Raw genomic sequence first — 13235 nt, forward strand, 5'->3', positions numbered from 1 at the left:
CCGCGTCACGGGAGTGTCCCCGCGGGAGTCTCACCCGACTCCGGGCGGCTGGAAGCCCCCTCCCCCGCCCCAGTGGGCGGGACAGCGGCAGTCACCTTCCTCCAGGGCAGAGACTGCTCTTCTGCCGGAGAACTACTCCTTCGCTCACGCACTCAACACTGCAGCAGCCCTGGAAGACGCGACTGTTGATTCACTCACGCGCTGAGACTGCAGTCAGCTCCCCAATAACCACTTCCTCGCAGCCTGCTCCGATGCCCCACCACGGGCTCCCCACGCTGCCTGCATCCCCCCAGCCTCTGCCATTTTAACCTGCCGGCTCTCTGAGGGCCCAGGCCAGGCACCTTTAAACGGTGCTCGCCGCTCGCGGAGAACATAAGTGTTTCCGTCAGCCTGGAGCAGTTCTCATCCGCCAGCGTCCTCGGGACTGCTCCCAGGAGCCTGGGGCTCAGCTTCTACCTCGGCCAGGGGACCTCCACCTCAGAGAGCGGACCCAGCCTAGGGTCACACAGAGGCTTAGTGGCCGGCCCCCTGGGGCCTCGGTGGACTCTGCTGATGGCAGGCACACAGGAGCCCCTGACCCTGGGCATCCCCTCATCCCTCAGGCCCCTATCTGGGCAGGAGCCAGAGGAGGCAGGTGGGGCAGGTCATGTCCCTACAAAGGGTGTCCAGAGAGGAATACCCAGGATACTGTACCTTCCCTGAGAGCAGGCAATGGCAGAGCCAACCTTGGGCAGGAGAGAAGGGCACTGGGGGTGGGGTGGGGTGGGGTGGGGTGGGGTGGAGTGGGGGGGGCTGAACAGGCCAGGCTGGGAAACCGGGATGACCCCCTCAAGGAAAGAGCAATCCCTCCCAGGGGTGCCCTCTACCCAGAATCATATTTCTGGATACCAAGGGTGCAAAAGAGCAGCTGGGGGACCAGCCTGATGGGAACCTGTACCAGAAGGGCCAGGGGCCGCAGCCTCGGCCTGCTTCCCCCTCGACCAGCAGCCAACAGTGACCAAGGAGTTTCACTTCTCCTGCCCCAGAACCCGGCCTCAGGTGGGTCTGTCCCACCGTGGCCTCCGGCCCCAGCAGGCCCCAGCCAGCCCCAGCCCTCACACCGCAGGCCCTGCCTGAGGCCTGGGACAGGACAGGAGGGGGGCTTTCCACTTACTTGGCCCTTCTGATGAAGACACGCCGTCTTCTCAGGGGGGAGGCCAGCATCCTGCGCTGCTGCCTATCTCTGGGTCCCCCGGAGGCTGCGGGGAGCACAGGGGTGGGCCGACAGAGCTGCTTCCCCGTCCCACTCCAGGCACTCAGGATTGGAGGCTGCCGAGGGAGGGGCGAGCGTGGCCACGAGGCAGGGGAGGAGGATGCGGCAGTGTGGGTGCTGGCGGACCTGGTCTTAGCTCAGAACAGGAAGCAGCTGAAGGCCCTACTGCCTGGGCTCTGGTGCAGACAGGGAGGCCTGGCTGCCACCCTGCCCTCAGCCCTGCACCATCAGAGAAAGGCACCCTCCACAGCCCGCAGCCTCTTTTTTTTTTTTGGCCTTGCTGCATAGCTTGTGGAATCTTAGTTCCCTGACCAGGGATCGAACCTGCACCCTCTGCATTGGGAGTGTGTGTGTGTGTGTTCAGTCATATCTGACTTTTTGTGACCCCATGGACTGTTGCCTGCCAGGCTCCTCTGTCCATGGAATTTTCAGGCAAGAATTTCCTGAAATTCTTGCCATTTCCTCCTCCAGGGGGATCTTCCCGAACCAGGGATCGAACCCGTGTCTCTTGCATCTCTTGCCTTGGCAACTGGATTCTTTACCACTAGCTCCACCTGAGAATCCCTCACTGGGAGTGTGGCATCTGAACCATTGGACTGCCTGGGAAGTCCCCCTTGGCCTCTGCTTTGAAAGGCTCCGGGTACTCTCTGGGGACAGGGAGCAGCTGCTTCTTCCGGTGCTGCCCCCAAGGGAACAGAGGTTGACTTCCACGAACAGTCTATCCTCCTTCCCTGAAAGTCCCCTGAAAAGGGGGGGGGCATCCCAGCCCAGGCTCCGGCCCCCAGTGCCAGCTGCGCACTGAGCTCTCGCCCTCCAGGCCCCACCAGCCTCCAGGGAGATGTTACCAGAGTTACAGCAGCCCTGGGGCTCCTGCATCATGCTTTTCTGAGAATGGACCTCCCGGAGGCAACAGCTGGGCCAAAGGAAGCCTGGACCACCCTGGGCCTGGCCCCAACCTTCTAGAAGGCTGGGACAGAGAAAGGGGGTGGCCCTGCCGTGACAGCGACCCCTAGTGCTAACGCCAGAGGCATTCCGTGGGCCCACAGCAACCCTCCCACTGCGAGGCCTTGAAGCCCAGGGGCTAGCACTTCCAGGGGGCCCAGCAAGCAGTCCCTCCTTTATGAGCTGCTTTCCTGTCATGGGCGTGAGGACTGGTGGCCTTAACCAGGTTTGGGGGCTGTTGGGAGAACCACACAGCGTGGGGCCTGAAATGCTGTGGGAGTCATGGAAGCAGGGGAAGCCACGACTCTTACTGCCTGTGGGCCCCTGCCCCATTGTGGGAGCCTTCCCTGTGGCCCCACCACACCAGGGACAAACCCAACGTGCCCCCTCCCTACTGTCCCCACCTGGGGCCTCCCTCCTCTGCTGGTGAACAGGGCAGGGACCCCTCCCAAGTTGGGTTCCACACGTCCTGCCCCACTCTGCCCTTCTGTGGCTTCTGCAGGCGCACTCTTGCCCCTTCCCCACGTCTCCCAAGACTCTCCCTCCCTCCCCACCCCACACACAGGGACCCCCAAAGTTCTTCCCTTGATTTCTCTCAGCCTCATCTCAATCCCCTCTGCCGGCCCTCAGTGGGCTGATTTCTCTGATCTCTCCGCCTGGGACTGGTCTCAGATCACCTCGGCCAGCTGTGGGCAGGGCAGGGCCACTCTGGTTAACCTACTGCTTCTCCAACTCAAAGAGAACAGGGCATGACTCATGGCCAACTTGGCCCCCAGCTCCACCAGACCCAACGGACCACTCGTCTCCTTTGCACCCGGGGGTGCAGAACCAAATGGCTTAGATTAGTGTGCCCCTGCCACTCACCAGCCCCCAGCTCCTCCCCCATGGTCCCTGACTTCTTCAACTCTGCAGTGACTTGGAGTGAGACAGATACAGGTTCGAGTCCCAGCTCCGCTGCTGCAACTTTTGGTAAGTTACTTGATTTCTCTGAGCCTCCGTTTCTAACATGGAAATTGGGCAAATGATGGTACCTCCTACAGTTGTGGTGAAGGCTTGAGGACATGACATCCAGGAGTCACTGATGAACAGTGGCTAATATGACTAACTTGCCAAATAGCGTCCCTTTCAGATCTGAAACTCTCTCTGCTCTGAGTCACTGTCCCAGGTCGGGTCTTATGAGCACAGATCCCTGAACCACTGTGACAGTCCCTTCCCTGTCACCTGACCACCATCTGCCCACTGGAATGGCACTTTTCAGTAACACTTCTGCTCACAACCCTCCCCTGCTTCCTGACACTCTCCGCTGGCTCCCTACTGCCTTCAGAAGCTCCTTATCTTGGCATTCAGGGCCCTTCACACATCAGTCCTAACTTTGCCTCCTCATCACATCCCTCGACTCACTCTCTCCAACCAGATGAGCTGTTCCCATGCCTCAGCTGCTGGCACTGTTCCCCCTTCCCTGTCTCCGTGCATGTGGTCTTCTCTGCCTGTTCAGAGCCCCGTTCCTCCTCGAATGCCTCCTTCTGAACACCTGATTGGGAAGCCCAGGACATGGAACCCACCTCACCTCTCCTCTGGGCTCCCCAGCCAATGTTCATTTCACCCCTGCGGCTGTGTGTCTTTGGTCAAGAGAATTAACCACTCTGTGTCCCAACTAAAGGAGACCACACATATCCAACTATACAGAGTCCTTAAACCAGTGTCCAGCCCTTGCTAAAGTGTGGAAAATATTAGAAATTATTTTTCAAACATAAAAAAAAAAAATCCTCGTTGGCGGCTCCCAGTGCCCAAATTTAACCCTTCGTTCAGCTGGTGGTAGTGGCCCTGACCCCAGCAGGGCCTCCCCAACTTTACCTCCCTTCCTTTTTGGTGCTTTTCTGCCTGAACTCTGCTGGCCACTGACTGGGCCAGGCCCCGTCACCATTCATTCTACCATTCATTCATTCTGCACCTGCTGGGCTCTCTGTCTAGAATTGCTTCCTACCACACTTCTCCACCTGGGAAATCTCCCATCCTTTGGACCCCAGCTCAGGCCCCACAGGGCTCTCTAAGGCCCTCCTCTGGCCTTGTTTCTCAGGATGGTGGTACTGGATTGCTGGGCCACCTCTGCGTCCCCACGTGCACCACCACAACCCTGATCCTTCTCTCCTATACTTGGGAGTTGGTGTCCTGGACGGAAGGGACTGGTCTTCCTGGTTAGGCATCTTTGCAAGGAGCCTGGGGCCACGACGGGGGCCCGTCTCCTCCCAAGGCCTGCTTGGTCTGCCTCTTCTCCCTGAAGCACCAGCATCCAGAAGGTAAGGGTGGATCACCCTCCACTCCCCTGCCTGCCAAGGTGCCATCAGGCCTTGGGATTATCAGCATAAATGCAGATCTCTCCTTTTCTCTCTTCAGAGGTGTAGAATGACAAAAAAGAGAGGCCTCCAGGGAGCTTCTAAGCCAGATGCCCCATTTTACAGATGGGAAACTGAGGCCCAGGACCAGAGAGAGATCCCCCTGCCTCTGGCAAGCCTTTTTTCGGGCACCCCAGCCCCCACTAGCCTGCCCTACCTGAAGCAGTCTGCGTGCCAGTCAGCATTCAGGGCCTGGAGGTACTGGCCATCGTAGATCCTCTGGCCGCAGCTCGCACACACGGGCAACTCGCTTCCTGCAGGGGTGGAAAGGGCGTTAGGAACCATACTCAGGAGGGGCCATTTGCTGTAGGCCTGGCCTGCCTCGCTGGACCCCATGTACACCTCCACAAAGCCCCCTGTACACACGCAGCACCCAAGCTGAGCAGTGTCCGTGCAGAGCAGGAGACAGAATGAGAGTTGCTGAGACCATGGCTCAGTCTCCAAGCCCCCAGGGCCTCAGTTTTTCTCTATGTAAGCTAAGGAGGAGGTAGCAGAGGTCCACCCCCCAGCAAGAGCATTCTTCAGCTCAGGCTCTGGCAGTGTAAATGTGAAAAAAGAAAGCAGCATGATTTAGATGGAAGGCAGTGGCTGGCACTCTCGTCACAGCCCCTTCTCCTCTGCTGCCTGCCCAGGAAGAGGAGCTCTTTTGAAGGGCAGGGAGTGGACAGCACTAAGTTGGTGCATCCTGTATTAAAGACCCCTGGAAGGCTTGGCTATGCCCTGGCCTCACAAGGGGCCAGGGCCTCAGGGCTGAGCTCCCAGACACCTGCTCCCAGGGAGGCCTGGCACCTCTTTAAGCTGGGCCACTAGGCATGCTTAGTCATCCTTGGGGCCTGGCACCCTCGGAGCAGGGTGGGCCCTGCAAGATCTCCCAGCTTGCCCCTTCCCATTGCACAGATGGGAAGACTGAGCCCTGGACAAGATAAAGCTTGCAAGGTCACCAACCAGGCTCCAAGGCCACAGCCTGCCCCTTCAAGAGGACTCAGGGGCCTAGGAGCTTCCGTAAGGTGGCTCCAAGTGGGCCTTCATGGACCTGGGGGGAGGGCAGGGCTGGAGGAGCTGGCAGAGTAGAAGCATTGTTGGACCAGGTGGGCCTATGAGATGGCTCAGAGGAGGAACCCCAGGAAAGGAGACGCTAGGGAGGGAATCGTGGGGATCCTCCTACCGTAACTGTCCTGCAAACCCAAGCCTTGGACCGTAGTAGGTGAAAGGGGCAGAAGAAAGACTAATCATCCTCCCAGTCAAGACTGACAGCAGGCAGTGGGTTTGGTGCAGGGAGGGGGTGGGGTGGGGGCCGCTGCCCACAAGCTTCGGCGGACTCATATCTCTGCTCTGCCCATCCTGCCCCTAGATTCCCAGGCACGCCAACTATGCGGGGGCCAACTGTACAAACAAGGAAACTGAGGCCCAGAAGGTAGCGCCTGGCTCAAGGTCAGAGAGCCGGCCCAGACTTGGGGCTGCGATTCGGACGCAGGGCTGCGGCTTTCCCAACGACTCTTTCTTCCAAGGGCCGGTTAGAGACGCGATAAGGGGTGGCCCAGGGCGAGCCTGGGATGGACACAGCACGCGCGGATGGAGGCCAGGGCCGGGTGGGCTGTGCCCGGGCTTCCTCCGGGGTGGTCGTCGGTCGGAGGATGGGAGAAGGCGGGGATGAAAGGGAGGAGGGGGCTCTCCGCCAGCGAGGGGTGGAGGGAGCATCTCACCGGGGCCGAGGAGGGGAAAACGGGATGGGATCTTTCCAGGGAGGGGCCTGCGGGCTTCTGAAGGACGAGCTCATCCCGGACGACACAGGGGCGCGGCCTCGCCGCAGACCCGGCCTCCGCGGCGGGCAGGCCCGGCCCCCTCCCCGCGACCGGCCCCCCTTGCTTCTCCGTCTCCCCCCCAGCGCAGCGTCCCCGCCCGCCCGGCCCCCAGGTCGGCGCCACCGCCGCCCGCATCCCGCGCACCTTCCTCTCCCATACGTTCTTCCCTCCAGGTACAACAAAGTAGCGTCAACCTCATGCACTCGGCGGGGGGCGGGGCCCGGCGGGTCTGGGGCTGGGGGCGGCCCGGGCCCCGCGCGCTCGCCCGCAGCCGCCGCCGCCGCCGCCGGCCAGGGAGGCAGGGGCGGAGAGCGCGGGCCGGGCCGGGCCGGGCTGGGCTCGGGGCTCGCGGCACCGCCGCCGCCGCGTTTCGGATACCGGCTCCGGCAACCACTCCGCACCGCGGCGGCCTGGGGAGCGAGCGGAGGGGCGGACCGGGGCGGGGCCTCCGAGCTGCGGCACGGGGGCGGGGCGGGGCGCCGGCGAGCTGCGGAACGGCCCTGCGCGGCCCCGCCCCGCCCGCAGCCCCGCCCCGCCAGCGACCACGCCCCCTCCCCGCCGGGCCCCGCCCCACTCCTCCTTTCATTCATCTTTCCCAGAGCGAGAGCACTCCTCCGAGTCCCTAGGCAAATCCGGAATCCGAAAACTGCGGCTTAGGTGGGATGTGTGCTCTGATGCGGCAACCTAGAGGGTGTAGAAGCCGCAGTTGTTCAGTCGCTCAGTCGTGTCCGACTCTGCGACCCCATGGACTGCAGCACAGCTTCCCTTGTCCTTCACCATCTCCCGGAGCTTGCTCGAACTCGTCCGTTGAGTCGGTGATGCCATCCAACCATTTCGTCCTCTGTCATCCCCTTCTCCTCCTGCCTTCAGTCTTTCCCAGCATCAGGGTCTTTTCTAATGAGTCGGCTCTTCGCATTAGGTGGCCAAAGTATTGGAGTCTCAGCTTCAGCATCAGTCCTTCCAATGAACATTCAGGACTGATTTCCTTTAGGATTGACTGGTTGGATCTCCTTGCAGCCCAAGGGACTCTCAAGAGTCTTTTCCAACACCACAATTCAAAAGGATCAATACTTCGGCGCTCAGCCTTCTTTATGATCCAGCTCTCACATCCATACATGACTACTGGAAAAACCAGAAGCCCGCAGTTAGGAGCCTCGGTTTCCCTGCGCAGAGCCCGTCTGATCCAGGCCTGCTCGGTGGGGGCTGAGAACCGGGACCCTATCGGAAAGAGACGTCGCGGGACCCTGAGGTCCATAGTAGTTGCCTGGGGGAGGGGCCTCGGCCAGATCCTTTCCCTCTCTGAGGCCTGCAGTGAGAGCTGGCCCCACCAGGGGCAGGTGGGGTGCTGGGTGGGGAGGAGAGGTGAGGCCCTCACCAGCCAGGCAGTGTGCTAAAGGTTCAGACCCCAGGGGAGACGGTGACAACTGAGCCCAGGGATTTGCTTCTCCCAGTGCTAGAGCCCTGGAGCTGGCGCCACCCTGCCCAGGATTCAGGAGGAGGTACCGCTAAAAGGAGGTTTTGAGAGAAGTGGCCGGAGGAATTGGGTGGTCCCCAAAGCACAGGCTTCCCTGGTGGCTCAGACCATAAAGAATCTGCCTGCACTGTGGGAGATCCAGGTTCCGTCCCTGTGTCAGGAAGATCCCCTGGAGAAGGCACTGGCTGCCCACTCCAGTATTCTTGCCTGGAGAATTCCACGGACTGAGGAGCCTGGCGAGCTACAGTCCATGGGGTTCCAGGAGTCGGACAGGACTGAGAGAGACTAACACTTTCACTTTCACTTTCAAAGCGCAGGTGCTCCTTCCAGCCCTGGAAGTATGGAGCACCCTGCCTACAACTGTCTCTCTGAGATCCACCCTCCCACTTCATCCCACTGCCTGGGAGCCTATACGGGGAGAGGCTGACCCACGTACCCAAGTTCATCCAGTGAACAAGGGGCAGAGCTGTTTATGCTCCAACTCCAGCCATCGTGTGTATAAATTTTCTCTAGCCAGGGCTTTGTCCAGTGGCCTACATGAGGGGCAGTCACCTCTGGGTGCAAAACAACTACCTGGGGGAGGAAACAAAACATAATTTTTCTTTCTTCCTTCTTTCTTCCCTCCCTACCTGTTTATTTCTTTCTTTTTCTTCCTTCCTCCCTTCTTCCTCCTCCCTCCTTTCTTAACATGCAGGGTTGATGCTTGTCCTCACTTTATGCTGGTCAGATGGCCCTAAAGTACTTAGAGTAAAGTGTCCTAAGGAGGTGTGTAGGTCTTCAGAGGCTGGCCAGCAACGTCTTTGCTTGTTTGTTGATTTCCTTCAAGGTATGTATCAGGCAGGGTCCAGGCTGATATAGGAAACAGGAGCAGTCAGTGGGGATTACTGAGGAGTTTAATAAAGGAGATTTGACAATGGACTGGGCAGAGTTAAGGGAAATCCATGAAGACAGGCACAGCCTCAGTGTGGCAGCAGTTAGTACTCCTGGGTGAAGGGGCTTGGGAGAGGCCCCCAGTGCAGGGGGCTACCAAGGGGGATGTAGAGGTGCTGTGGGCCTGTGCCCAGTTAGCTGGAAGACAATCACTCAGTTTTAACACAATTAACCCTTACAGAATAGACTTGTGGCTGTGTAAGATTCTGGAAAAGAAAGCAGAGATTGAAGATGATGCTGATGCTGTAAGACGCATGAGAAGACGGAGCTGACACTTCCCTCTCTTGCTGGAGCTCCTTGGCAGCCACGTTTTTCCGTGAAACCGAGGACCAGCTCATCAGATCTGACATATTCAGTCGCATTGCTCATCCAAGTTAAGTCTCTTTTTAACTGAAAGCAACAAACCAACTTTTTACTTTTAATAAATAAAACATTCACATATTGTTCATCTCATCTTTAGAACCAGGGGCTTCCCTGGTGGATCACACGGTAAAGAATATGCCTGCAATGCAGGAGACCCAGATTTAATACCTAGGTTGGGAAGATCCCCTGGAAAAAGGGATGGCTACTCACTCCAGTATTCTTGCTTGGAGAATTCCATGGACTAGAGAACCCTGCCTGGGTGGCTCCTCTAGTCCGTGGGGTCACAAACAGTTGGACATAACTGAGCAACTAACACTTCCACTTTTCACTTTCATCTTTAGAACATTCTTCTTAGATTCTGTTTTTGCATTGTTATGTGACGAACATTTTAAAAATAATTTATACAAACAAGAAGGTATGTAATTTGTAAGTGAATATGTCTATGTGTGTGTTGGGGAACAAATATTAAATTTTTATTTTTTGGCTGTACCACACGGATTATGGGCTTTTAGTTTCCCTACTAAGGATTGAACCTGGGCCCCCAGCAACAAAAGTTCTGAGTCCTAAATTCCCTGGACTGCCACAGAATTCCCAAATAGTAATTTGGGTACAAATTAAGATCTCTGGCTTAGAGGTGTTAAGTTTTAGGTACCCATTTGCCATCCAAGTGGCAAATATATATGTGATGTTTGCTAAAAAATATTTTAATGATTGTGTTTGTGATACAAGTTTTGGGATTAGGGGTCCAGAGCCCTATTGGGAAAGACTTACTCCAGGTCTGGTGGCTCAGACGGTAAAGAATTTGCCTGCAATGCAGGAGACCTGGGTTCGATTCCTGAGTGGGGAAGATCCCCTGGAGAAGGGAATGGCAACCCAGTATTCTTGCCTGGAGGATCCCATGGACAGAGGAGCTTGGTGGGCTACAGTCCATGGGGTTGCAAAGAGTTGGACACAACTGAGCAACTAACCCTGAATATTCATTGGAAGGACTGATGGTGAAGCTGAAGCTCCAAGACTTTGGCCACCTGATGTGAAGAACTGACTCATTGGAAAAGACTGGGATGCTGGGAAAGATTGAAAGAGAAGGGGATGAGATGTTTGGATGGCACCACGGACTCAATGCACATGAGTTCGAGCAAGCTCCGGGAGTTGGTGATGGATAGGGAGGCCTGGTGTGCTCTCGAAGAGTTGGACATGACTGAGCAACTGAATTGAACTGAGCAACTAACATTTTCACTTTTACTCCAGGTCAGTGATTAGGATTTGCCCAAATTGCCAAATTGTGGCCTGGCTGAACACAAGCTGGTGCCAAAAGGCTGCATAGGAACACCGACAGGATGAGCCCAAGACTGTGACCCAGGACAGGGGCCAGAGCCTGCAGTGTTCTAGCCCAGGGAGGGACAGAGAGCTGGCATCACAGGATCCCTGCTGTCAGATACAGCCTGCCCCCTCCTTGCCCATTCTGTGTGACCTCACCCAGACACGTGGCTCGGTGACTCCCCTGCCCTCTCCTTGAACTGTGGACACAAAGACCCAAATATCTTTGTGGCATCTCTTGGATGACACATGGGCACCTCAAACTGAATGCATCCAGATTAGAGCTCTTAACTGGTGCCCGGATCTGTTCCTCCCTCAGTGTTTCTCATCTCAGTAAATGACACCCTTGTCCTTTAGTGGCTCAGCCAAAATTCAAAGACATCCTCAACTCCTCTCTCCCTATTTCTTTTCTTGCACCCGTGTGTGTACTCAGTTGTGTCCGACTCTTTGCAACCCCATGGACTGTAGCCCCCCAAGGCTTCTCTGTCCCTGGGATTTTCCAGGCAAGAATACTGGAGCAGGTTGCCACTTCCTCCTCTAGGGGATCTTCCTGACCCAGGGATTGAAACCTGCCTCTCTTACGTCTCCTGCGTTGGCAGGCGAGTTCCTGATCCATCAGCAAATCCTATTGGCAGATTCTACTGGTTCCCTGTAAATCCCAAACTCCACTGCTTCTCCCTCCAGCCACCCTCCTCCCTGGTCTAGCTGGGTTCAACTGCCCCCGGGTTATTCCCCCATGATGCCTCTGCACACGTGGGTCAAAGTGTGACATTTCCTTACTTTCAAATCCAAAACTCTTACCGCAGCCATTAGGGGACCTCATCCCTGATTACTCTTTGCTCCTGTTTCTTCTCTCCTTTGCTCTTTTTCAATAACCACAGTGCACCTCTCTGCTCTCATAACTTCCCAAGCAAGGGGTTGTCACAGGGCTTCTCACCTGAGATCAGGTGTCCCCCACCATCCCAACTGACTTAACATTCTTCCTCACTCTCCATCTCCGTCCCCGGCTTTTGATCCCCATAGCACTGATTCGCCTGATGTTAGGATTAATTGTTTGCTCACTGTGTTCGCTTCCTGTGGCTGCTGTCACAAATTACTGTGCTCACAGTGCCAGAGGCCACAAGTCCCAACTCAGATGCACTGGCCAAAATCAAGGGCTGCATTCCTTCCGGAGTCTCTAGAGGAGAATCTGTTCCTTTCCCTTTCCGGCTTCTTTTCCTTTTAAAATTGTGTTTTAAAAAACACACACATAGTATAAATGAATCATCTTGACCATTTTTAAGTGTACATGTCAGTGGTTTAAGTACAGTTGATACTTGAACAATTCAGGGGGTTAGGGCCACCAACACCCCCTCTCGCCCACTCCCACTGCCCCCAGAGACACAGACACACACACACACACACACACACACACACACAGTCGTAAAATCTGCACACTGCTATCTCTGCCTTAAAACCAAAAGAGTTGATAGATGATGACTCACCCAGGCCAGGAAGCCGAAACTGGAAAGAATCAGGACTCAACTCCCTGTTCTTTTGATTCTACAAATTTCGATCTCTACTCAAACACAAACTTTTCCCCACACTTCATCAAAGACCTGTAAAATGAAAATACAGGTACTATCTTTATTGAAGAAAATCTGCATATAAATGGACACTCCCAGCTGAAATGGATGTTGTTCCAGGGTAAACTGTACATTCACACTGTTGTGAAACAGATCTCCAAAAGTTTAATTTTCTTTTTTTGGGGGGCTATGCCATTTGGTTTGCCGGATTCTAGTTCCCCGACCAGGGCTCGGACCTGTGCCTCCTGCAGTGGAAGCATAGAGTCCTAACCACCAGACCACCAGGGAATTCCCCAATACTTGGGGAAAAAAAGCCTTTCTTTATTTATTTGGAATATAGTTGATTTGCAATACGTGTTGGTTTCAGGTTTACAGTAAAGTGAATCAGTGATATGTGCACATATAGCCAAAAAATTTTAAAGAGTATTTTCCCATATAGATCATCACGGAGTGCAAAACTTTTCCATCTTGCAAATCTGAAGCTCTGAACCCATTAAACAGTCCATCTTCTTTCCCCCTCTCCCCCAGCCCCTGGTGACCACCGTTCTACACTCTTTTCCCATGAATTTGACTACTTTAGAGGCTTCATCCAAGTGGGATTGTACAGAATTTCCCTTGTGACGGGCTTTGCACTCAGCAAGGTGTCCTCTAGCTTCCTCCGTGTGGTAGCATGTGACAGGATTTCCTTCCTTTATTTATTTTTAGGATTTCCTTCCTTTTTAAGGCTGAATAATACTCCACATTTTCTCTCTTCATTCCTCTGTTGTTGGAAACGTATTTTGTTCCCATATCTTGGTTAATGTGGATCGTGCTGCTACAAGCATGGGAGTGCAAATATCTCTTCAAGACAGTGATTTCATTTTCTTCACTTATATACACATAAGTGAAATTGCTGATATGATAGTTCTTTTCTTTTTTTTAAATTTATTTATTTTTGGTCGCGCTGAGTCTTCGTCGCTGCGCAAGGGCTTTCTCTAGTTGCGGCCAAGAGGGGCTGCTCTTCGTTGCGGTGCACAGGCTTCTCTTGGCGGTGACTTCTCTTGCTGCGGAGCACAGGCTCTAAGCACACGGGTTTCAGTAGTTGTGTCTCGTGGGCTTTAGCGTACAGGCCCAGAGGCATGTGGAATCTTCCCAGACTAGGGTTCGATCCACTCATAGATTCTTATCCATTGCGCTACCAGGGAAATCCTTATTTTT

General features: G+C 55.4%; 1 protein-coding gene and 1 long non-coding RNA gene across 3 annotated transcripts in view; one reads left to right on the forward strand and one right to left on the reverse strand.

Annotated features, from left to right (window-relative positions):
* Positions 1 to 6670, reverse strand: part of LIMK1 (LIM domain kinase 1) — a 25870-nt gene extending 19200 nt beyond the window's left edge. Inside the window, exons 1-2 of one of the 2 annotated variants that reach the window (XM_061401883.1) lie at positions 6534 to 6670; positions 4745 to 4841 (exon numbers count right to left, since the gene is read on the reverse strand). In XM_061401883.1, the coding sequence (XP_061257867.1) occupies positions 4745 to 4841; positions 6534 to 6588 (152 nt within the window). In that variant the 5' untranslated portion in view covers positions 6589 to 6670. Of the gene's footprint in view, positions 1 to 1153; positions 1297 to 4744; positions 4842 to 6533 lie in introns of those variants that run through there. The other variant, XM_061401885.1, reaches the window with a different exon arrangement.
* LOC133238595 (uncharacterized) lies at positions 6608 to 9246 on the forward strand. Its single transcript, XR_009733576.1, has 2 exons — positions 6608 to 8355; positions 8558 to 9246. It is a non-coding gene; the product is annotated as an uncharacterized LOC133238595 (long non-coding RNA).
* Positions 9247 to 13235: the final 3989 nt, after the last annotated feature.

Source organism: Bos javanicus, chromosome 25 (genome assembly GCF_032452875.1).
Source record: "Bos javanicus breed banteng chromosome 25, ARS-OSU_banteng_1.0, whole genome shotgun sequence".
Taxonomy (NCBI): Eukaryota; Metazoa; Chordata; class Mammalia; order Artiodactyla; family Bovidae; genus Bos; species Bos javanicus.